This window comes from Trachurus japonicus, chromosome 3 (genome assembly GCF_045865225.1).
Source record: "Trachurus japonicus isolate A0001 chromosome 3, Traja_1.0".
NCBI lineage: Eukaryota > Metazoa > Chordata > Actinopteri > Carangiformes > Carangidae > Trachurus > Trachurus japonicus.
In genome coordinates, this window is record NC_140909.1 from 10,202,817 (window position 1) to 10,229,302 (window position 26,486).

The window sequence follows — 26,486 nt, forward strand, 5'->3', positions numbered from 1 at the left end:
ACCTTCAGAGACCCAGAGTGGTAATTAATTTGTGGTAATTAAATGTGTTTGGTAATAAACACCACTACCGTGCAGTTACACACCAAAAAAAAAGTGCAGGCCCCTGAGTCACCTGTGTTTCTTGCCAGATTTTGATGCCTTGTAAAATCCAGATGCTCCAACTGAAAGACAGGTAGCTGGTTTTTTCTGCAGCAGATGTAAAGCATGAAGCAAAAAGAAGTGCAAATGCAAGAATCACAAATATTACATAAATTTATTTCAAAGTTAAAGGTATCACATGTACAATAGTTAAGAACACTTTCAAAAGATCTCCCAAACCTTTTTTTATCCACTCTCATCAAGTGCACAGCCCAACTATACACAAAATAAACTTCTTTGCGCTCAGAGAGAAACACCACACCGATGTTGGACCGAGGACAAAGAAGTGACAAAATAAAAGACTATACATTGGATTTGTATAGGCAGTTGAAGAGGGCACTGACTTCAATAGGGTCTTCAACAGATGAGGATCAATAAATAGCACAGCTACGATTACTATGACATCAGCAAGGAATTGCATCGATTTCTGTAACAAGGTTCAAGTGAAACTACCGTCCGACGTCAGATTTAATGTAATGCATTAAGTCATGGATTTCACACCAGTTATCAGACATGAGACATAATGGTAGGAAGGAATAAAGGATTGAAAACACGTTTATAAAAGATTTACTATAAAACATGCATTTTCAAAGAAGGCTGAAGGATCTATATTGTACACTAGTTCCTTTGTCCTGTGGTAAGAGCAGTACTTCCAAGTTATATTAGTTTTTGGGTGGAAAATATCCACCAGCTACATGCTAACAGATCATTCCTGCAGCCAGGAGGCCAGTTAACCAACCATGATAAGTGGCACCAACCAACATCTGGCTGTCTTATTCTGAAAGCCGGACTGGCTTGTAAAATTAAAGGACTGTTCCGCTTTGGACTGATGGGACTCCGTCTGACAGTGGCCAGAAAGAGTTAGAGAATATATATGAAATTTATCTTGTACTTATTAGTCTTCTTCACCTTTGCATTATTTTTCATCGCAAATTCTCTGATGACTTGGCACTTCTGCAAACTAGACAGCAGGCGGAGAGTAAATTCTGTTTCTGGAAAATGTTACTTAAGACTGTTCATTCAAGATTGTGCAAAAAGGAAAAATGAATTTACTGTAATCTCTTGTGCTGCCTGCAGAATAGTAACAAGCTGTAACGACAGTACCCAGCTTTTTATTTAACACCTGGCAGGGGCTTTTTTTTTTCTCACCACAATCACCTCAGAAGTGTCACACTTGAGATATAAACCACAAATGAGAGAAAGAACGTGATATAAATTGAGAGCTCTGTCACAGTGTTTTTTGATGCTTTTTTCTTTTTGTCTTTTTTCTTTTCTTTTCTTTTTTTTGCTTCATCAGTAACTCTTGCTCACAGGGCAGTTTAACTGAGAACAACATGTCGGTCGAATACAGATTTCCGCTGTTCCTGGACCTGCCTCCTCCAGCGCTGCTGGGCATGCTCCACTTTGTTCAGCATGTTTGGTCGCGAGTGTGAACGGGACAGAACATTGTGAGCGTTGGCAAAAGGCTGTTGGTCCTGAAAAACACACAGAGGTGAAAATATAATGAGGTGAAAATCTCAGACATCCTGTAGGTCAAACTTAGGTCAGTCTTTGATGATCCACCAGGAGAGTGAATACAACAGGAGTGTAGCAGGTCCACAGAGCGCTCCACTGACTTAGCGTTGCACTCCTATAACAGGATGGGCAGTTAAAATGGACCAAAACTGATAACATCTTTTTATTCTATCCATTCTTCTTCCTTATCCAAACAAAGTGTCTCACTCTGCCTCCCTTCGCTTTTACTGCAGTCATACTTTTAAGTTAGAAAAACTGTTATTTCACTCAGTTGGGCTTCATTTCACTCTTGTCTTTGAACTTTCATGGTTTTATATCTTTTTGTTAAGCACTTTGTAACTTGTTTTGAAACAGTGCTGCATAAATAAAGCTATTATTGCAGTCGCTATCAAGCAAACCACATAATAAAAAAAAAATGCCCAGAACAATAAAGGATTGGGAGGATCACTGCCACATTTTTACGGGAATTATCAGCTGGGAAGCCCCTCTGTATCAAAGACCGACTAAACATTACAACCCACCATTTCCTCTGTAATTAATGTAGCAGCAGTACTTCCGTTTTATTCATTTTCTACCAAATTTCTCTTCTTGTATTTGGGTCCACATTACAATACAGGGGTAAGATGCTGTGCTACAAATATCAGTTCTCAAGGTTTTCTGATAGATGAGATAGGGCTATAAAACTGTTTTTTTGTGTGTTGTCACACAAAAAGCAGAAGTAACAAATAACAGCTTATTTACCAGAACACCATGATGCTGACCATTGTAAAACTTGTGGTGCCGACTTCTGCAAAGTCACATTTTTATAGAGAGTGAAAGATTTTCTAAGAGAAACCTCTCGTGTTACATTTCCTCTTGCCTGAACACTGCCAGTGAAAACACAGTGCGCTCAGCGAGGCAGCTGCAGTTCACCCTTTACCCTCGAGCAATAGCAGTCAATGTTTCCCTTTATTTAATATCTAACTATATCTAAATACTGCCTCATGCTGAAGAACACCAAATTGGTTTGCTACTCTTTAATGGTGCTTTTTTTATATTAAATAATTAGGAATGGAAAATAGGCTAAGGCACAAATCAAGAGTGTTTTTACATGTGCTGCACTTCCAGGATTATGCTAAAACCTCAGTCAATAATTAGTTTCCTTCCCCATTTGCAACTATATATGGACCAGTTCTGGCACATCTAAATGTAATTTTTAGATCATCTGGGAAAATAAACAAGTGATATTTCACATTTTAGACTGATGACACATTATCACTACAGCCTATAAGGATGTGCAATTTCACAGTAAAATTTACATAGTTTCAGTTTAATAAGGACATTTGTTAGACTGACACAAATCTACAAGCAGTGATCTGATCCTGCTGCACTTCGTCCTCACACAACACATACTTTCCCTCTCTCGTGTCCCATGTTTCCAACATTAACTGGTTTTCCAGCAGAAATCTAGCAGCATTAACCAGGTGCCTTTTAGTCCTTTAAACTCAAAAGCAAGCGTTTATTTTCACGTTTCAGAACAATATTAGCACGATGAACATGTAGAGTGTGTTGTGAGAAAGGTTAAAGCTGCCTGCACAATGTACTTGTCTGAGAGCTTCCCCGCTGCAGGCGATTGCCAGTGATTGTGGTCACTAATGGACTCTCCAGTGGAGCCTCCCATAAAATAAAAATCTGATATGGAGTGAGACAGCATTTTCAAAGACGATACACCACTTTGTGTTTTGAGCAGCAGATCCTAGCGCAGAGTATTGCTTGAAGCATCTGTTCAAATGGGACTGGCTGCTGTAAAGCCCCATAAAAGCTGCCGACATGGTGATGTTATTTGATATTTTCATGTTTGTTTCAGATTTTAAATACCTGTATCCAATTTAGTATTTACAGAACTTCATAGCAATTTGGGCATTTATAGCTCAGCACAAATCCACCCATTCAATGCCCTGCCCAGAAACAAGTGTTTGAGAGTTATTGCAGGGACACATGACCTTGTTAAAGTTTACCCACAAATTGTAGATCCCGCGTGATATTTTGTGCAGACGGAGGTCATTTACGCACACAAAAAAATTCTTATGACAAGAGAGAGTTCAGAGTGACTCATGTTGTGCGTACAAGGATGGGAAAAAAACAACTATATAATTCCCCTTTGTTCTGCTAAGCACTTAGTAACAAGAAATGTTCTAGATAATCCATCATTATTGTTTATGTATAATACCGTGGCATTAAAAAAATTGTGTTTTCTCAGTGGCAATGATGTGTTATTAATTATGATGAACACATACCCCAACGTCATCATCGCTTTGGATAAGCTGTGAGTGTCCAAACAGACGCCTCTTCAATATGGGCTCCAAGAGAGTGAGGTAGACCATGTAGAGCAGCAACAGGCCCAGGATGGAGAGGTACATTATGATGGTAAACTAAAGACAGACGGTGATTATTGGTCAGTATGACTTTCTTTTATATACTCAATTCAAACATAGAGAACAATGTGAATCAAATGACAAGAATTTAGTGAATAAATCCATTGATCAACAGATAATCTATTAAAAATAAAGTCCAGGATGAATCCATAGAGTAAAATATGAGGACTGATTGTATTATTGTAATTAAATATCATTGGGATTGAACAGAAATCAACAATTTTTCACTCTTCTGACACGCACATGATGTCAACTCACCTTAATGGTTCCTGAGCTCCTCTCCTCATATTTACACTCACAGCGTAAACAGTAGGCCTCCACATCTTTTCCATCCACTGGCATGGGTTCAACTACATGGAGACAGTTACTGGAACAACAAGAGGACGGCATTATCAAGATGACGGATGAAACAGGAAATGAACAGCTCATATCATTTCAAGAAAAGTGTAGTGACACATCATTATTAACATACCAGTCTTTGAGCGAAACATTTTGTTTGTAGATTTGGCCCTCGATATCTTTGTAAGGTGGGCAGATGCATTTACAGCGAATGTCTTCTGAATTCTGTAAAAGGGAGGTTACACATTTGATCACATACGTACACACAATTTACTTTTCTAGCAATCTAGAAATTTCACATTTTCTTCTCACATTTTGTTCCATTTTCTTAATCTAAAATCAGATTAAGATAATTTCTGATTTTATTTTAGTAGGTGACACACAGATGAAACTGATCATCATTACCATTATTATCATAATAATATTATCCTAATAGTAATTACTGTAGTATTGTTAGTTGTCATAGTCACTATTGGAAAGCACAACCCTATGGTATTTGTACTGTATTTTCACATTTCAGAGATTTTTGTTGTTGTTAATTCCAGTACTTTTCTTGTTCTTTTACAGAATCAAATTAATTAGGCTATGTAAAACAATAACAAAGACAGTCTGAATTATACAAAATAATTTAAATTTGCTTCACTAGACAATAGACGTATCAAAATTTATACTGCAACGATATAACATCTTATTCTGAAACGGGCCACTCTACATGCTACTGAGAGTACTTTTGCTTTTGATACTTCCTCATAGCAAAATTAGGAAGTATCAAGTAAACAGTGGTGAGTCTGCACTGTGATACTGTCTAGTAAGGGCTCTTTGCACTTGTGCCACCACTGGTACTGATACAAAACCATTGTTTTCATATGACAGCCATATTATATCAGGGTTTTTTCCCAGATGTTTTATCTTGTTTTGGTGCTTTTCTGTCGAATCCCTGTCACTTTTTAGTGTTAGCTATGGCACACTGCACCCATGACACATAACAAAGTAGATTAGTAACCCCACAACAGCCAATATATAGGCGACACACAGTTGGCAGTTTAATTGGTACAGTGAGCAACATTTATCACAATTGCTACTGTAAGGGCTTTACGTTACAACTTTAATATTTTTGCTTTAATTGAAACTCGCAACGTTAGCTAACTTACAGCTTTATACCGGTATTTTTTGACAGGTTGTCAGGAGTTAATTTCATATGACACTGACTCGAGAGACGATAATTCCTTCGTGGAGGGGTTTACAGAGGGTTTATTTCAGTCTGTTAACACCATTTTATCTTGATGTAACCACATTAGCTCGCCCGGCGGCTAACGTTTAGCCTTACCTTTGCTGTCACTTGACTCAACAGCACAAAACAAGCCAGAGAGAAAACCTCGACAACAAACACCGTCTTCATCTTCACGACCCGCGTAACAGATATTTCCTGTTCCCAACGAACAAGCCGGCGGTCTGCTGCTGTTCCTTAAAAACACAACAACAACTACTACAACAACAACCGCTGCAGTAACACATCAACCGTAACAACTAACGACATTAGCCATCCAGCTAATTCAGGGATAAACAGCCTCAGCGGCTTCCGAGCAGCTGACTTGTAGCTTCCGGAGGTGGTCGCTCGGTTCTGTTCACCGGGCTGCGCCGACTGTCTTCATCCTGAAAACACGGTAGTATGCGGTGCGGTGACATGGTGGATAACGTTGCATAAAAAGACGGGTCGATTGGGGTTTGATCCTGGATTTAAAACATACAGTTCAACGTTTAATCGTTTAGCTTGAATAAAACATTTGAGAAGATTTCGCAGGAGCAGCGGGCTACACTCCGCCCTCGTCGGTGCCGCGGGGGAGTACCTGAGATTTAAAACGAACGCACCCCTTGGTTCGACCTGATTGATAATCAATGTATGGTCCGTGGACACCAAGAGGACCTTCAGTTTGATACAGCACAGTGGATGACAATACATAAATTGTATGAAAAATCTATATATAATATGATTTATTATATTATTATTATTTTTAAAATCATGTAAAGCACTTTAGCAGCTTTCTGTATGAAAAGTGCTCGATAAACTTAGATTTAAATGGTGAACAATACATTACATGCAAGAACCTTAAAGCTCAGTCTTACAGTTTTTCATCATTTGCTTTAAGAGAAAAACATTTTCCAAAGCATTAAGCTCAAATCTTAGTTTTTGTCCTTCACAACAGAGTATAATTTCTCCTCCATTCAAGCCAATTCATTTGCATTTATATACTATTTCTATCTATAACATGGTATATGGAGCTCTTACTTTGTTTTTTAATCATAATGTAGGCTAATTTGTGAAAAATTGTGAAAATTGTGAAAAAGCAATACATTTTGACCTGTGTGGCTAAAACAATGACAAAACAACTTTTCATTTTGGTGGCACTGGCCAATTACCTGAGACCAAAGTTCCTGAAAAGTAAATGAAATGTTCTGTGTGAATCAGGAACTTTTGCTGACATCCAATAAAGTTGTAATGTACCATGAAACTGTTGTGACAATTGCAATTGTGGGTCGAGCATTGTGTTTATCCAGATACCGTCTCGCTGGTTAAAGTTTAACTCGTGTAAAACAGCAGTAATGTTGCGTGAGAGTATGTTCATAGACGATAATTAAAAAGTCATTTTTTGTAATAAAATGAGGCAGGAGAAAAATAACACAGAATAAGTGTCCTATCTTTATTTACAGCATATTAGATGTACAAAACCATAAACAATATACATACATGTATCATCTAAGACAGGTGAATAGCTCAAATCTATTTTACAGGACATTTAATTTCTTTTCTTGGACTCTGACCTTATATTGTTCAGTTTCTCAAATCCCTTCACTCGAAGACGTGAGTGGTTTTCTTTGGTTGCTAGTCCACAATAAAACATGTACTGGTGCATACTGGTGTCATTTTGCTGAAGCAGCTGATGTCTCATGAATGCATAGGATCCACTGTCTTTTTTTTTTTTTTTTTGGAAAGTGAATAGGTTTTTCAAGGACAGTAGCATTCATTCAGACACACTGGAATATCAAATACATGGGCCGCCAGCAAATGCAGCAATGCTATACTGACAAAATGTATGTAGCTGTTACATAACATCAGCATTTCACCTAAAACTTTTTACATCATATACAAAAGAGTCATCAGAATAATTGCTTTTGTGGTTCCACTACTTCTTCAGTAGTGCTAATTTTCCCAAGAAAATATTTGTGCTATATTTTGTTTCTGACATTTAGCAGTATTTTTTGTCAACAACTCATCTCTACCTGTGAAAGTAGCCTATGTTAAAACTAGTATACAGTATCACTGACCGTCAGTGAACATCTGTTTAGCTACCATATTTGTTTTTATGTTTTTTTTTTTTCGTTTTTTTTATCACAATGTTATCAGCAAAAAATCTCATAATGTTGGCATGTACAGTGTTTAGCAATACTGGAGTACACAGACTTGTAGTTTGGATTTACATCCTGAGATGGTGACTAAATGAGAGTATAAAGTCTTTACAAATCTTCTGTTGCTTGTTTAAAACACATTTCCAAATTTCCAAATAAAGGGAAGAGATCCTGATCCTACGCTCTGTACCACTTCACTGCTCATATTCTCCCCCTTTAAAGCTCCAGTTAAAAGTCCACTCGTCTGACTTGTCCACTTCCCCCTCAGGATCAGTTTTATCAAGTGTGTGGTCCAGCCTAGTGTTGCTCCATGTGAGAACAGATAACTACAGAATAGTCTTATAGAGAGAGCTTAATGGAAAAACAGATACCGCGGCCAGTATCTTCTCTAAGTTTATTGTGTAAAAATCCAGAAACCCTGTGGGAACCCTTCTTAGGGGCGAAGGAATCTTAAGACTTTGGAACGCAGGAAGCGGATGAAGGATTTAGGGAACATTTCTCTTGACTCCTGGGCTGTGTAGTTGAAGAAGTTCTGCGGGTGAGCCAGCACGTCAAACAACGCCTTCATGAGCTTCTTATCCTGTGGACAACATGTAGTGGATTAATGTCGAGCAGAGCTGCAAAGCATGAAGATAGAAACACAGCATCGGCCTGTGTTTTTACATTACTCCAATAGAGGGTGCTACATGCTCACTGGATCCAAGTACTGCAGGTACACAGATACACAAAACAAGAAACTGAGGGAAATACCTTGAGAATTTCCTGGTGATTCTCTGAAGCGTATAATCTCCCATCTCTGACTATGTCTTCTATCAACTCTTGGTAGTCCTCTGAAAACAAATTAAGTCCATGAATTATTAGTGTAGCAAGAATAATCAGATATGTGTAACAAACAGAAGCTGCAGTGTCACCTCTGCAGGGCTAAACAACATATTTCTCTCACCATCATATGTCACATATGGGACCTGGAAGCCTTTACCACTGTTTCCCTCGTTGGACCTGAACTGTATCCAAAGCCTCTTGGAGCGGGAGGTGAAAGCGATGGGACGTTCGTACGTCTGACAAGTCTCGTAGGTTGTCACAGAGTTGGACAGAGCTGTGAAGTAAAGATATCAGCACACAGGTTAGTATATATAATTACATCTGCGGAAATAAAATGGATTATAGGATTTATGATAAGTTAAAACTCACAGCTCTTTCTCATCACTAAGTAATCTCCACACTCATCCTCAATAGGCAGGAAGATCTCTGGAACAACAATAAGGATTCTGCGTTTGGGTGGTGGGTTGATGGTCCAAGTGCACTCAACGTTGGCTGGATAATTCCCCGGGTAGTTCGGAGACTCGATGAAGCCAGTGAAGTCTCCCAGCTCTCCTCCACACTGTCGGTCTGTGAAGTGACACACACACGTGACAAATATGTTTTACTCCTCTTCTTCAAGCAGCGAGGTGAAGTATCTGGAAATGAATCCTAAAGTGCTGCACTGTTACATACTTTTGCACTGCATGATGTTAGTTGATCCGTCAAAGTCGGTGGTGGTATTTCCAGGACAGGCCATACAGTAGTTTTGGCCAAACTCCCCTTGATATGTGCCCGTTGGACAGCGGATGCAGCGGTGTGTGCTGGTGTTGTAGTAATGTCCTGGAGAGCACTGGACTGCAGGAGCCAAAGACATAGATAAGGTTGATGTAACACCTCAAATATCATCTTGAAAATAATTAAATGATTTTAGATAAGTTGCAAGATTACATGCAGCCAATAACATCTTTCTCCCCGAATCTTCTTGAGCTCTAGCAGGTGTAATGAAATGTCTATATAACATAACAGCTGCAGAGGGCAGCAGAGCTCCTGTCAGCGCCCTAAAGAGCCCCATAGACTCAGCAGCACCCACATGATAATATTGTGATGGCCAATGAAAACTAGGTATAAAAAAAACCCACAGCCACAGATGTTTCACCTTATCTGATAAATACACAGATTTAACAGTCAATCCCTTCACCTTTGGTCTCACATTCCTGGAAGGTAACAGCACTGCTGCGCTTGGTGACCAGATTCCCTCCGCAGGGGAAGCAGGAGGTGCGGCCCACCTCGGGCTGGTACGTCCCCAACGGACAGGGCAAGCAGGGGATGAAGCCGTCATGAGAGTACTGACCTGGAGAGCACTGACCTGAACACACATACACACACACAAATATTTGGTCAAGTCAGACTGTGGACTGTGAGACATGGCAAAAAATTTTGACATTTTTAATCTCTTTTAATACAAAGATTCAGAGCTGCACCTCTGTCGTTTCTGTCAGTTTGATTTCAAAACTTTTTTTATCACATGTGGGATCAAAAAAAAGAGAAAAAACTCTGCCTTTCCATTAAGTTACACAACTTGTGACAAATCTCAAATGAATGTTAATGCAGAGATGGCATCTCCGAGTGCACCTCCTCTCACACACCCCCGGGTGACTAATACAAACTAGGTGCAGTGGGAGTCTGCTGATAGCTACCCTTGTTTAGTCTGTCAGGGGAGATGGGATCAAGGATTCAGCCCCAAAGTGACTGTGATAACAACGCAGGAGGAGACCAAAACATGGTGGCTCCTTTTAGCTTTTATTCAGCCGAGTCCACCTTCTGAATTCAAATGCATCTTGATAATCTGAGCTTCAGCCTCTTTGGCTTTACACAAAGCAGAACATCTGCCTGGGAGAGATCTGTATCACCGCACTATTGCTTCCTGTGTGGCTCATATACACAAAGCAGTTATTTACATTTGGGGCCTTTATTGCTTTTTCCTGCTTTTTGTTATATTATGTTTCCCTTTGGTTTATGAATGCTCAATTTTTTTTGTATCATTGTTTATTGCTCAGTAGCAACATATTATGTCACCTTTTCTTTCTCATCTTGTTTTTCTTCCTCTGCCATGGGAGTCTATGGCAGCTCATTGAAACACATGGTAAAAAGTGAAGTTTGGGTCTCATGAAGTTTAATGTCGCTGCATCATGTATTTAGCCCCAACAACAGGTCATTTTGAAGGTGAGGTAAGTTTTTTTTTGCTACTCATCTGACAAACTTTAGACCAAATTAGATTTTTTTAAAGTGTCTTTTGTCACAGACAATTGATAATGGTGGTAGAGTCACCACTTCCTGAGGTTCATATCTCAGCAATGTTGTTATGAATCAAAACTAAACCCAGTGTCATCAGGCGGTAGCTCAAGAAATCTCATGCCCTTTGACCTCTAGGCTTGCAGTGCACTATGAAACATTGCAAATATGTCTGTTTATGTGCCTTCTCATCAAAGAAAGGCCAGTTTGTATAAAATCCATTTGAAATCTCAGCTGATTTTAATTTTAATTTTTAATTTTTTTGTTCTATTTTAAATCAACTGACAACACAATGACATAATGTTTCAGGGGCGACTATGGGATGCTGGGGCCCCACATCGCTATATTGTAGTATTAAGGGCTGTACAGTAGACAATATTACACACTAAGATATGGCTTTTCTATTCTGATTCAAGTATCAGTGAGTGACCTGAAGCATAGTACATTTTAAGTATCAATACTTATTTACCCAATACAAATCATGACAATATTGTTCATTTTTTGTATTTGACTTGAGTAATACATTTGTCCGCTGAACACGGTGACTTACCTCCACACTCTGACATGTTTCGGGCTCCAACCACCTTGGAGACTTCTCTTCCTTCAGGTCCAGGACAGACCTCACATGACATCTGTCCCTCCTCGTCCTGATACGTCCCGGCTGGACACAGCACACACCTTCCCTGATCCCCGTTGTAGAAAGTCCCAACACTGCAGCTCACTGACACACAACAGGGGACAAGACAGGTAGCTTGAAAACACCTCTATAACACACAGACATACACACACACAGCAAGTTTTAACTCACTTGCAGTGTTTCTCTACGTAATGGTCAAATTAAGAGTTGTGAGTCACTGTTCTAAATATTTCCGTTATTCTCTGAAAAATAATACTGATGCAGTATCAAGCAGAAACAGATTAAGTTCTTCAGAGGCGGTGAAATCAAAGAATTTTCCTCAGAAACTAAAAACAAACACTAAAGACTCTGAAAACAGACTGATGTGTCTGAACTTGTAATTAACACAGATTTAGCCGACAGATCAGTGTCACGTAGCGCTTGACTACAAAAACCATGAGAGTGGAGATAGACGGTGCGAAACGCAGACATGAATCAACAAATATAGCAGCGCGCCCTCCGGCTACACATAATCAAACAGTCGTAACCGCACTGTAGGTTTACACTATAAATACAGCGGCTCAATTGCATGACAAGACCATTAAAGTAAAGTAACCCAGACTTCATCAGCTGCCTCTCAAGTGTAATCAAATGGGACCATGTACATACTTGAAATGGATAAACACGTTGAGGAGCAGCCAGTGAACTTCTCACCACCTCTCACACATCAAAGATCGTAACTGATTCTGATGAAATGATCCACCGGCGGACGGTTTTAAGAGCTTTACTTGCACAGTATTGAACATAATGAACATCTCTGGCCTTGTTTAGCGTAGCAGACAGTGTTGAAGTTAAAGAAAGCACTCAATAGGTTTCAGTGAGATAACCTCTGATAGATAAATAACCATAAACAGTAGCACACCATGGTTACTGACGCATTGTTAAGCACCAACGGACATTTAATCTGACTTGATTTTTATTCTTAGTATGTTTGGTGAAGTTTTTTTTTTGTTAATATGTAATTACAAGTCAACAATGAGTAATTTAATCTCCATAATGACTTAAGGTGAATTGACTTAGTTTTTGAACTTGATGTTTTTTTTTGCCAATGAACATAAACAGGTTAATAATCCAAATTCAATAAAATACTGTAATGTTTATATGCATAATTCATTACCAGGTCCTTAAAGACACATTGAAAAGTTTGTTTATTAGTTATGTCTGTTGATATTTTTTTTTGTCATTTTTTGTCTGATTCTTTATACACAACAATGCAAAGCTTGAATAAAAAGTTTTGCCTATTACATCTCAACTCCTAATTCCTTAATTTAAACTAAATCAAACAACTGTAGAGGGAAACACATGTTGTTGTATAAAACCCCACCATTAACCTGTTATAATGTTTTTGCAGCCCACCCTAATAAATCCATACAAAATCACTGAGACAAAAGAGCAGCAGCCCTCTGCACAGCTGCCTTTGTGCCCTGTATCTGACACATCTTAATACTTGATACAACTTGACTGAACATCAGGGAGGAACTTTTAATACCACAATAAGCACCTTCGCCTCTTTTAAAAGCAAACACAGAAGCAAATCAAAGAGATTATTTCCCTCTTATCTCACCAAAGTGCAAAGGCTTGATTAAAGGGACTAAACCAGCGTTTTGCTTTGGTTCCTCCCATTCGGAGTGACGCCTGTAATTAATTTGGGAATTACTGCGTCTGTCTGATGGTTTTAAGAACTTGACACGAAAACTGAAACTGAAAACAAGAATAAATCAATTAAAGCTTGGGCCTCAAGCACAAGATGTGCCTCCGTAGTTGCCTTTAAGCTGTTTGTAAGCAGAGAAACCATCATCTCCAGAAGCTAAACACACACAAACACAAACTTAGATCAATTATACGAAGCGCAGCAAATAGTTTGATTTTCCTCGAAAGAAATAAAATGTAATTCTCTCAAGAGCAGTTCATTTTTTGAAGCCTATTGTTTATTCTAAAGGACCATGAGGAGCCATCTTTGCATTGTCCTCTAACAGCTTTTATTTGACAGAGGGAAGCAGTGAGAGAGGAGAGAGAGTGAGAGTGAAAGAGAAAAAAACCTTGAAGCCTTTCAAATGCAAAGAACGGTTCTATAGAGTCCTCGAATTGATGGCCCCAAAGAGGTTTAAAAGACCTTTCACCTCTATTCAAGTCCTCAGTCTTTGCCTACTTGATGACATAGGAAAACACTACGGTATCACAGTGGTTAGAGGCTGAACCCAATAAAAGGGGTCAGGTTTCTGAATCCCCCCATTCTGCTCGGCCCAATCGCTGCTCGCGCCCATCAAGCGGAGTCCCAAACAGCTGATGCTAATTGATTCCCATGGTGTGGCTGAAGTCAATTCTCTTTAGCAGTTTAGTGGCTGGGGGTCATGCAAAGTGGCCCCAGCTGGGGGGCAGGGGGGACACAGCACTCAAACTGCCAGCTTGAATCAACAGCACTTCCTAAACATCTTCAATGTTAAAACAAACATGCAAACAAGTCAACTACAACGGTCAAACACACTTGAACGCGTGGTGGACGTGTTGTGCACCAATCGCAGCATCTCCGAGTCCGGACCCGCACCGACGCTTTGTGTTCTCGTTTCACTTTTTTGTATGAATATGTATGAAAATATCTGGTGTAGACATTTGCTGATTGCATGAAAAGATCAACAACAGCACATATATACAAGTGGAAAGCGAAATATTCATAAAGTTAATAAACAAAATCAATTTTTGAGTATAATTTGCTGAAAACACAATTTATTTGAAAGTGTGCACAGCATCCAGGGATAAAAACTGATTTTGCACACATTAGAGAAGAAAAGTGGACAAAGATGGAAGCATATTTCCTCCGAATGCACAGGAGGCCGTGTTGTCGTCCCTCTGAGGCAGTGAGAACAAACCCCAAATGGTTTTCAATGGAGTGGGCAAACTGAAAAGGACTAAACTGTGCTCCCAACTAAGCCAGAGCGGGAGCGGTGGGGGAGGAGGGAAAAATATAGGTCCTTTAAAGAGCTGGAGGTTAAGAAGAATGCCTCTCACCCCCCTACACACACACACACACACACACACACACACATCCCACACACACACACACACACACACACACACACACACACACACACACACACACACACACACACATCCCACACCCCCACCCCTCCTCTCCCAAATTACATGTCTACACCCCTGCCATGGCCAATAGACTGCTTAATGTTGACCAGAAACCGTAGCGGGGGAGTTAAGGAATCAAGACACTTAAGACCTGTGTTGCTGAAAGATAGGAATAATGCACAGGCACAGATTAGGTTAAAATCCTGTCAGTGCGGTTCAACATCAGCAACAACCTCGATGTTAATGTGCAGGCCGGGAGGTTTGGTGTTTCAGGGAGATATATACTACGTAACACAAAGCTGGTGATTTTGTCGCATGTCAGGCCTAAAGTTGTCGTTCCTTTTCTTACTCAGTGAAAACTGTAAACTTCAACACACTTGAAGATTGGGTGTAGTTTATGAAACGTCTCGACTTGTTTGCCGTAGATGTGCACATATCGAACAAAGCAAACACCATTTGAACAAATATTTGGACGTCTCAAGACAAGAAAGGCACCAGTTTCCCCTGGCTGATATCAAGAGGGCGTTCGTCAGGCAGCAAACTCACTGTGAGGCCCGAAATTAGGGGCGCACGGCCAGAGAAAACACATGCCAGCCTTCCGCCCCGCTAACGCTGACAGCATGCGGTCGCATTCATTCATTTTCTCCATCGCAAGTCGTATATAAAACACAGTAACCGGGAGACCTGCCCCTCAGCCCTCAGCCCTCATGTTACAGCTCTTATCCCGAGGAGATGCTGGAACATCTCACAGCTCCGAGGAACCAACAACAGCCTCTCTGTTCTCCCATCTGAGCTCGCTCAACCCTCCAACGAGCTCATTACAGCATGTCTGCAAACCAAATATGGCGCTCATCTGGCCAACACCTGCTCCAAATCCAATCATTAAACCAGCTTGTCTAAATATATCTCACTGGCATGGACCATTTCAATTACTTCAAGTCAAGACTATGAAGTGTGCTGCTGTGTTGCCCGGAGCTGCTCACATCCAACAGCTGCCTCGCTATAGGTGCTGGACCTGCACTCACGGGAGATTAAATCCATCAATATCTAAAGTAGAAGTGATGTCTGGCTGAATGATAAAGTAAACAGTAAAAACCAAACTCACCACATTTCCTGCCCACCAGCACCTGTCCTGCCCCGCAGTGTCCCGCCAGCTCCGCCGGCTGCTCCGGATTCTTGGAGAGCTCGTAGTCGGACCCGGCGAAGTGGAGGTGGAACTGCTCCCGGTTGATGGACTTCCTCAGCGTCCTGATGGTTTTCCTGAGCCTCTTCTCGGAGCGTCGGCGCACGCAGCTCAGGTCACAGCTCTCTGCTGAGAGAAGCACTTGATACCACAACTGTCTCCAGTGCAAAAGTTTCACCTCACACGCCACTGAGAAGACTGGGAATTCATGCCTGGATGCCGTCATGCTCACAGAGGCATTCACATAAAAAAATAACCCAAAGCCAGAGAGGGAACGCTTCTTGGTCACCATTCAAGTAGAAATCAAGGAATTAAACAGATAAAAAGCACTTTGCCCCAAACCCAGAATCCAGAACCCACCACCACCACCACCACCAGAGCCACGGCAAAACAGGAGATACTTTAACAGTTTGGTTTGTTTAGTGACGAACAGACAGCGGCGAAGGAAAAGAGGTGGAGGACGAGAAGCAGAAGGTCACAGGCAAGCGAGGAATCGGGAAGCGCAGAGAGACCAACCAACCTGTTACCTCCTCTGGGTTCACATCCAGCTCAAACTCAGCTGTAATGAAGGAGCCGTCCTCCTCGCCGGCCTTCCTGCCGTGGCGGCTGCGCGTCCGCTGAGCCGATGAGGTGCAGCGCAGGCTCACGTAGCTGAACTGGACGTTTTCGGTGAAGAGGAACCTGCTATCTGTGGACATGGGAGATAAACACACACACACACACACATTCATACAACACACACAAACAAATGCACAATTGTTAACCTTAGATTGGATTAGATTTAGATTTATTGTCCTTTTCTGGATAATTGTTTCCACCTTGTGTTATGTGTGTGTATTCCTCTTGTGTTAGGGTTTCCAGTGACCTGTTTTTAGGTTTTTAATGCATAAAAGTATCACATAAATTTTTTTTGACTTTGTCAGGAACCTATATTTAAACAAAATTCAATAATGCTCTGGTTAAAATGATGACATTTGTGGTGTTAGGGTTGGTTTTGACCCGGTTATAATGATAAAAGCAATAATTAGAGTTAAAACCGAAATCATATGTGCAAAACCAACCGTTTCATGGATAAAGAAGCCATCAACATAACTAAGAGATGAGAAACAAATAGGATGATAAATAATAGTTTTTAGTGTGTTTTACAAATGATTTAAGACTTGGGTCACAACCAACCCCAACACAAGAGATGGGAGCAGAAGGCTAACAATAGGAAGGTTAAATTGAAGCCAAGGGGCATACTGACAAAAAAGGCCCAGGGCGCCCACACCAAAAATATTTCAACCAACATTTCCATGGTTAAGGAAGCCTAACAATGCAACCAAGGGATGAAAAACAAATTGGATGAAAAAAAGTTTTTAGTGTATTCTACAGCTGATTTAAAACACGGATCAAAACCGACCCTAACACCAGAGATGGTAAAAGAAAGCTAGCACAAGACGAAGGTTAAAGAAATTCACAGACCACATTTTGCTGTGCATGAGGATGGAGAGGCTGAAAGAAGGATGGGATGTCACTGTGATAATTCCCTTTATTTGAGACAATTATGTTCCTTTTAGTGGCTGCGAGGGGAGTTAAACAAGAGGCCGAAACCCTCTGGTGAAGCAAAATAATCTTACAATCGGAAACCCCATTTGATTGATGGCTAGGTCAGACCTAACTGAAAGGCATGCTATGGCTAATTACATCCTCCCCTGTCACTGCCAGTCAAAGTGCAGCGCTGAGACATTCAAGACACTCCAAACCACATCACGTTCCCCACAAATTTCTTTCACATTTGCCTTTGGTTTTTGCTTTTACTTTGAAGCGGCCATCACGTCTGCTTTATCCTCTAAAGACTGTGGCTTCAGATCCTGGCAGTTCTCGGTCAACCCTAAATGTTTTTTAAAACCAGCAACATGAAGAAGCTGTAATTTTAATCCTCGTCTATCTGTAATCTGTCTCGCGTTTGGAGACAGTGATGGAGTTGCTGTGTGGAAGCCTCTGTACCTGAGTGTGCCGAGTTCAGGCTCTCCCTGAGCTTCTCCTGACTCCGTTTCAGGTTGCACTTCGCGGTGCCAGACTTAAACGTGGCCGTGGTTTTAATACGTGGAACGCTGGCCATTTCTGGACCTGTGGGACAGAGGGGGAGAAAACTTTGTCTTTTTTTCATCTGCTGATATACAAAGTGAAAATAAAGACAGCCCAACTTGTTCCCGAGTTACAGTTTCGTGCGGCAGAGCAGAAAGATCGATGCAAATCTGCGATGTTTTGTACTTGCCTAAGCAATACAAGCCACTGTTGTTCCTTTGTGCGTCAGCCAAGCAGGGCAGAGGCATTCCACAGGTCACCGTGTAGGAATCCTCCGTCCCTGAAAACACACAAGAGGCCGTGACACACAGACCAACACAGACAAAAGTTAGGGCCACAAAAGCCAAATAGGAGAGCAAACAGGAAGCATGTAGGGACACGAAAAGTGTCTGACAACTGTTCACACATCTATATCAACTACATCTACGAACAGCTTAACTTAGTTATGTTTCCATAAGCTTTAGCTGCACCGCATCACTTTTCCAATACAAAGCTGCATCAGGAGATATCTGATCTGTATTATGATGTTTGGCTCTTATTGTGACAAAAAAAGCATTTCATATCATATTATTTTGTTGAGGATCTTATTCCTCATCATAAAAACCTCTTTGACTGAGCTTTACTGACGTCCGTTCATCCATTGCAAAGTTTCTAACATGATGATCACGAAAAATATCCTGATTTAATATATATATAATATTTTCATCAGCTTTTAACAGGTTTATCAAATAGGATATTAGACTTTCTACAGCTGCTTCACTGTAACAATTGTGAAATGTTATTTGGTGGAGGACTGATTACAACTCCTTCAAAAACAGCTGTATGAAGTCAGTTTAGCCATTATGTCTCTCAATATGCTAAACTGAGTCTAAATCTTTAAAATTCTGGGTTTCTGTTCGGGGCAGAACTGTGATGTTTTTATGTGTTTGATAAATAATAAGAACAGGAAAATATAAAGGTGCATAACAGAGCTGAGAGTGACCCCTGTACTAGTGTAGCTCTACATGTGTCAGCTTTGGTGCATGAGATGAAAACACTCAAAACAAGAATAACGACTTCCTCTGCAGAGTTCATCCTTTGGAAATTCCTATACAGGTAAATGACGTCACATGGAGATCTGGCTCTGCCGACTCACCGCTGCTGATGTGAACCTGGGACTGGCATGTCAGGAAGCAGCGGTCCCCTCCCTCCTGCTTACTACAGTTCAGGGTGGGCTTAGAGGGGGGGTTTGCAGGTGGAAAACCCTCGGCCTCTGGATAGAAACCACAACAAAACTCCAGGGTAAAAAAGAACAGTTTTGATTGTGACAGTGAGGAAGAGCATGAACATGAAGTTGAGGTACAAAACATCCGACGGCGCCGTAGCATTATGGGATGTTTCACTCAAGCAGGAGAAAAACCAGGTGACAGAGAATTAAAGAGAAAAAAGAAAACAGAATTCAAAGTATCTCCTGTTTTTGTCCCCCACGTTTACGTCCGATATCTGGGATGTCGCACACTTTTTCATCACTATCTCCACACTCAACAGATGAGCCTATGATACAGGAAGATACACCGGCTTACCAATGCAGTCCTTTTTGTTCCAGTGCAGTTTATAGCCAGGATGGCAAAAGCATTCAAATCCACCCATGGTGTTCTCACAACCCTGTTCACAACCGCCATTGTTCACACTGCATTCATTTATATCTGAGAGGAGAAGGGGAAAAGCATTATTATAATTACAGACTCCAGTTTTCCAGCACATCAATGATGCTTTTTTAGCCTGACACATCTCTGAACCGAGCACTCGTGTGTTACGCTCAAGTTGTTCTGTGTAGCTTCCCTCCACCTAACGTAGCCTCACCTCCGCAGTGGGCCAGTCCATACATGGTGTAGCCTTTGTTGCACAGACACTGAAAACCACCGGGGGAGTTCACACACGTGTGATCACATGTCCGCTCGAAAAAACACTCATCTATATCTGTAATCAGAATCACACAGATGACATAATAGCAGGGCAGTCAGTCGCAATCTTCATCGGGAGGGATTTCCCACCCACACACATCATCATCATCATCTTCATCATCAGCATTTGATCCTGAGCTCAGTGAGATGTGACGTGTGCACGGTGCGACGTCTCGTAAAAGTCCACCGGCTTTTGATAGTAATTACAGGTAGAACGTAGGCAGTGCTTCAATGGGATGTCTTCAATGTAATTGCATCAGGTCAGCATCACTAAAAGGCATAAACTCAAATCTAAATCTAAAGGTCCCATTAACAAAAAATTATCTATGATTGAACACAGATGAGAAGGGGGGATTTTCAAAATTCATCTAGATAACCTTTGATTTGTTTAGTGAAAAATATGAGATTAGGCCTTTAAAAATAATGTGATCACAAAGGAGAACAAACACGGAGGTGATGGACTTCAGAAACATCTCTTTTTGTCTTTGAAGTGAACACACAGTTTTCTCATTTTTACCTTGACAGGAACGTTCATCCGTCAGCAGCTTGAAGCCTTTTCTGCAGTTGCACTCGAAGCTGCCGATGGTGTTCCTGCAGAAGTGTTCGCAGCCGCCGTTGTGATGCTCACACTCATCAATATCTGTGGGGGAACAGGCGACACGACATGACAACACTTTAGCAAAACGTCTCATATGAATGCACTCAGTATTGCGCTCCTCTCTCTCCGCGGAGGAGTTTTTTATCCGACAATCTGACCTTTGCATGTTTTTCCATCCGGCTGCAGTGTGAAGCCCACGGGGCAGCTGCAGCGCACGCCTGTAGATGTGTCTTTACAGGTGCAGTCACACCCCCCATTGTTCACCGCACAGGTCTCTGAAATTACAACACACAACATGAATGTATGAGAGTGACCTACTTGTAAAAAATGTTACCGTTATTCTTCACTGTTGAATACCAGACCTTGACCCCTGATTGACCGAACATTGTTCTCTCATGTACTCACAGAGTCTTTGAACCACCACATCTTTGAAATATAAAAAGATAAAATTCCTCAGAGTATTTAATTTTGTGTTAATGTTTGATTTCATGGATGGATGGATGGATGGATGCCTACACAGGTAAAGTGCATGTTGACTAGGCTCACCCTGGTAACATGTATTATTTATTACACAGGACAAGGCTGCACATATGTGGCTGGCTGTGTATTCAGTAAAATGCACAAACACATAATGTTTTACATGTGCGTCGTGACCCAGAATCACACAACTGATAAATACTATATAACTATACAAGAAAAGATTCACACTCTGCCCTTCCCACATGGGAGGAAAACGTGAAATGTACCACACTGTCACAAATGCATATTTTTCAGGGTGGAAACCGAGGGCGAGAAGCCGAGTGCGTGGTCATTTCACAGTTTGCTCCAAAGGGCTGAGGAATGCTCATCGGTTTACTAGACATTACTCCTCTCTCCTGTTTAGCACCCCTGAGCCGTTCCTGGCAGCTCAACACGCCGTCAAGTTAAAAAAAGAAAAAGACGGTGTAAATCGTTACCCATCAGCAGTCTTCGTTTGACACGTTTGTCCACCTCAGCGAAGGCTGTGGCGTTGTGGTCTGAGGACTCTGTGGTGGCTTCATCTCGTTCTGTGACACACACACAGACACACAACCAGTCATTGTTACATATATTGCTACACAAACTTGTTACTTTTACCAAATAAAACAAGCGCCGTGACTTTCCTATTGACTTCAGCTCTGGGTGTTTGTGTTGGCCACCTCTCAGTAACCAGATGCATGTTTACACTTGAGACATTCAGCTTGCAGCGGCTTGGCGTGCGCCAGATAACGCAGCAGATCGCTAAAGTGAATCTGGAGACAACGTAGCACTGATATGACTGGACCTCACACACACACACACACACACACACTGCTGCTGCTGGAGGGAGAGAGATATTACCCAATATCTGACGGCTGATCCTTATCCTTCATAACCATTGTGTGGAAAAATGCACACTGCCTAACAAGGACAACTGACAGAGAGATATGTTTCCAGTTACTGTGTTTTCATTCATTCATCTAGATAGCCCCCGCGTTACTAAAGACACAAAGTCCAGTTCGTGGTATAAGCCGCTCCTGGAATGTGCACTCCCTGTTTTGTTATAATCTTACTTTGGAAACATTTGTTATCAGAAGAAAGTCTCCAAAACATCAATCACACCTCGGTCATCCCCATTCGCTTTATATTTATGTATCTGAGATGTGGGGAAAAAGCTGTTAAGCTGAGAAACCACTTTATGCTCTCCTGAGACAGATGCTTGAAAAACCTAGCCTGATGTGTTTTGGTATCTTCAGAAACTTTTTCAGCCTCCTCAGGATTTTGTGATAACCGTGTGTCTGTTTCAACGATGAACGTCTGCACGGTGGGGTTTAAAGGGGCTGTTTGTTTGTGAGATGGAGCTGAGACGTCTGACGAGCTCTGCCGTCCGTGCTTACCTACACACGACCTCTTGTCCGGCTGCAGGGTGTACCGGGCGTGACACCTGCAAATGGGACCGTTCTCCGTGTCCTCGCAGGTGTGCTGGCAGCCTCCGTTGCCATGGTTACAAGTCACTGTAGGGGTCAACAACAACGTGCAAAGCATGAGCCACATTATCAGAGCAACATCTGAAGCCAAAATGGATCTACAGTGTGCGTCTGTGTGTGTCTGTGTGTATGCGTGTGTATGTGTCGACCACGTACAGATGCAGCCCCTCTGGTTCCTGGCGAGCTCGAACCCTGGACGACACTCGCAGGCCACGCCCCCTTTGGGCGTCTCTTTGCAGATGTGGGCGCAGCCGTGCTCCTTATTCATACAGTTGAGGCCCTCTGGGGACCGAATGAGGGAGAGAGGTACACAATGAAACTCTCCTACAGTGACTGACCGGCTCCACACAAAGGCACACATAGTGAGAGATTAGTCTGGCATCCTCAAAGACACTGATTGTTCTCACGCCTCACTCAATTCAAAAACATCCACCACTGTGTTATTTTTAACACTTCGAGGGGAAGAAAAAGAAGTTTTCTCAGAGCAGAAGCAAAAAAGTTGTGCTAAAGTTGATTCTGTGAAAACAAAGCTCCTCCAGCTTCTGCAGCACGCTTCCAGCTGAAAAATGAGATTATGAAGAGCCATTTATATCGATAGGTCACAGCTGAGTGGATAGGTCCACAGGGTTTTAAAAGGCTTGTCAAGACCCGATGAAGTGGAAAGTACTTGCATTTAAGTTGACTTCAATCAAGGAGACAAAACAAAGGCACTTCAGACAAATCTGTGACACAGACCACATAGGCCCGAGTGTTGCAGTTATTAACTTATTTTGTTCTCTGGGACTCAGAGAACCTTTTTCCCACAGCGTGTTGCTGCTGAGGATAAAAGCTCAGTGACGGGAGCCAGCTTGAACCTGTCACCCCTCATTGTGCCGTCACTCTTAAGATTTGTATGTGAATATTGGAGAATTTGCAGGATAATTCTCTTGTCTGTTTTTTCATGCCTTAATGCGATCAGCAACATACAAGCATCTGCAAAAACGCAAACAACAGCGTGAATCAGACACTTCAAAAAACTTTCTCTTCCTCCAGAAACTTTCAAAACAATGTCTAAATCTGTGGGGGTGACGCAGAATATTTTCAGTTCATCAGTGCGCTGAAACATCTGTGTTGTCAAGTAGGTGGACACAGGCGCGGCTGCTGTTTACAGAAACTCACCCACAGAGCGATGGATGCATGTGTGCTGGTTGTCGCTGAGGAAGAAGCCCTCTTTGCAGCGGCACTCGTAGCTGCCCATGGTGTTGACACAAGTGTGCTGGCATCCACCATTGTTCAGTTTGCATTCATCCACATCTACAGGACAGGGGAGCGACTGCATTAGTGTTTATACAACTCTGGAAAAGTATTTGTCATGTCCAACTGGAGAATAGCTTTTAACTCATCTGTTTCCCAAACACAGCAAATGTAATTAGGGCTTTTCTTTTCTGACCACTGTAAATATTTATGAATTGTTTAAATTAATGCATGAACAAAACCAAAACTGTTTGTGTTAAGCTGCATTTTAAAACATGAGCATGAAACTTCACATTCAGCCCACACAGTCATGAACTCTTCGCCATCAGAGCTGATATCTCACTTCAGAGGGGTGTTCAGCTGACCTTACCTAGGCAGTTATGTCCATCATGAGCCAAATTGAATCCATCATAACAAGTGCAGCGATAATTGCCTGGTATATTGGTGCACTCGTGTACACAGCCACCATTGTACTCCAGGTCACACTCATCAGTGTCTGAGGAGTAAACACCACAGAAATAAATGTTCATCTATATAATCAACAGTTTAAATGCAAAAGACTTGAACTACAGAAGATGTGTGGTGAATATGAAGAATAAATGGGAACAGGTATCACAAATGGGAAGAGAGAAATGATGCTACAGCAGATTAAATGTTGTTGTGATGTTATATAAACGTATAACCTCTAAAAACAAAAATAATCAAAATAAATAAAACAAAATAACATCAAACGCCGTGATCTCACTTAGCTGAATCAAACAAGTCAACACAGAGGGAAACACATTACCTTCGCAGTGTTTTCCATCTCCTTTAAATCCTGTTTTACACGTGCACTTGTACGAGCCTTGGGTTGTCTGGCAAATAGCATCAATGTGACAGCCATCACTTCCCTCTGCACATGGATCTGCTGAAATCCACACAGGTCTTAAGGGTGATGATTATCCAAACACATTCAAATGCGCTATTAATAAAGCAGATAAGATGATGCCATGAAATGTGCAAAAAAGAAAGAAAGAAAGAAAAAGACAGATGAGAGAAAACTCACATGTCACCGATTAACACTAAAACTTAAAAGTTTCCAAGCAAGGAAATTGGAAAAAATCTATTAAAAACTGACCTAAGAGTTAATAAGTTACATACAACATAAACGTGTGTTAATAACTGGTGTATTATGAAGCACACACACCCCCCTGAGCCACAGTCAGTGTTACATAAACTACACGTTATAAAACTAAAGAAAAAAGATTAAAAGTCACCATTGGAGAGACAACAAGAGCGCACTCCTCAAAGCGTGCGTAAAAGTAGCACTCTCCACGACAGGAAAACACAACACACTCAGACACACTCATTCACACACACACTCACACACTCACACACACACTCTCACTCACTCACACACACATACACACTCTCACACCACACACACACACACACTCACACCACACACACACACACACACACACACACACGCTCACTACAGTCCCACCTCGAATCTCTGGAAGCGCTGCGCTTTGGCGACTATTTAACAAGAGCAAAAACAAACAAAAGTCCCTTGCGGCCCAAACAGCTCCCATGGTGATATGATCCAAGTTTAGAGGTCTGCTCAAAGGGACGCGACCACACTGAAGTCGTGACCGAGCGTCCGCCTCATTTTCATTCTAGCCTGTCAATCTGCCTCACAAGGGGCTTTTCAAAAGAGAAAGGAGTGAGTAAGTGTGTGTGTGCGCGTGTGCATGTGTGTGTGTGTGTTTAAAGGAGAGCGTGCATGCGCGTACACGTGAGAGTGTGGAGGAGAAAAGAGAAAAAAAGAAAAGAAAACAAGAGTTGCGTCAAGTCAGTCGTATGGCCGGTGCAAAACCGGAAGTGTTGCGACTTGCGCAAAACGCCACAACATTAATGCGCTCGAAGACGGTTTTATTTTGAAAGTTTTAACCGGAAATAGTTTGGTAAACCTCATGTAGCCTAATTGAGTCTATGTAGGGGCCAATTCTGTTTTATGTTAATTCAAGGCTTAATGCATTTCAACAGATTGAATCGACAAACACCTTTAACATGTAAACTATTTTATGTATTAGTTTCTAGGGCTATTTTTTCATCTACCAAAGCTACATCAATATACAATATAAAATCATATTATAAAAACATATGCATAATATAGTAGTTTCCAAAATAGTCAAAAATATTTTTGCAAAATCATTAAAACAGTGACAAAACAAACAAAGGAAACTTAATTGAATCAAGTTGAACCGCTCCAAGGTGTTTCAGTCATGGATGGTTCCAGTGCGCACAGCCGCCGTGTGGCTCTTGCGCACCACCTGCCGGCCCAGATAAGTATTACACGCATACATTTTATTTCGTTTTTGTCAATTTTATTTTATTTTTTATTACAATACACTTCTACTTTGTGGTACAGTATACAAAAAAGCATTGAAAAACATCTACATTGCATGTTCAAAGGAAGTGCACAAAATTAAGAACAGGTTTTCTGAAAGACTCTACACCAGTTGTCTCAAAAATTTCAGTAAAAAAAGAAAAGAAAAAAAGGTTTGCAATAAATAAATATAAATTACATGAGAATCATAATGAAAAGGTCAGGTAATTCATTAAGGCACATTTCACATCCCAAAATGTACCTTGCAAAAAAATATGGCAACTCCCTAAGGACAAAAAACAAGCTTATTTTCCAGCTTAAAAGGAAGCAGCATTTCTCCTTTTAAAAAGAATAATAGAACGTGTTCAGCATTTAACTACCCTGCCGCAGAAAAGTTTATATATTAAGCAACTTTACAGAATATTGTCTGTCAATTCATGAAGTC

The 26,486-nt window shown here is 41.2% G+C and overlaps 3 protein-coding genes across 12 annotated transcripts in view; 1 reads left to right on the forward strand and 2 right to left on the reverse strand.

Moving 5' to 3' along the window:
- vat1l (vesicle amine transport 1-like) overlaps positions 1–26,486 on the forward strand; it is a 321,886-nt gene that overhangs the window by 221,238 nt on the left and 74,162 nt on the right. The window lies entirely within an intron of this gene.
- On the reverse strand, positions 235–5,971 carry tmem9b (TMEM9 domain family, member B). The gene is made up of 5 exons (XM_085760486.1): positions 5,734–5,971; positions 4,540–4,631; positions 4,326–4,434; positions 3,930–4,064; positions 235–1,613 (listed from the first exon to the last, which is right to left on the reverse strand). The coding sequence occupies exons 1-5, from the start codon at positions 5,803–5,805 to the stop codon at positions 1,458–1,460; spliced, it is 564 nt and encodes a 187-aa protein (XP_085616612.1). The 5' UTR covers positions 5,806–5,971; the 3' UTR covers positions 235–1,457.
- On the reverse strand, positions 7,092–25,411 carry scube2 (signal peptide, CUB domain, EGF-like 2). 10 transcript variants are annotated; one of them, XM_085760519.1, is made up of 23 exons: positions 25,157–25,411; positions 24,458–24,574; positions 24,041–24,166; positions 23,596–23,730; positions 22,594–22,719; positions 22,348–22,464; positions 21,409–21,498; positions 20,611–20,727; positions 20,372–20,494; positions 19,754–19,870; positions 19,474–19,596; positions 19,047–19,163; positions 18,102–18,191; positions 17,831–17,953; positions 16,362–16,529; positions 15,764–15,967; positions 11,455–11,625; positions 9,811–9,978; positions 9,306–9,467; positions 9,003–9,200; positions 8,755–8,907; positions 8,562–8,641; positions 7,092–8,391 (listed from the first exon to the last, which is right to left on the reverse strand). In XM_085760519.1, the coding sequence occupies exons 1-23, from the start codon at positions 25,242–25,244 to the stop codon at positions 8,245–8,247; spliced, it is 3,060 nt and encodes a 1,019-aa protein (XP_085616645.1). In that variant the 5' UTR covers positions 25,245–25,411; the 3' UTR covers positions 7,092–8,244. The 10 variants fall into 10 exon arrangements, with proteins under 10 accessions (XP_085616645.1, XP_085616630.1, XP_085616622.1 ...); XM_085760504.1 differs by having other exon boundaries at positions 15,764–15,970; XM_085760496.1 differs by having other exon boundaries at positions 15,764–15,970; positions 24,458–24,577.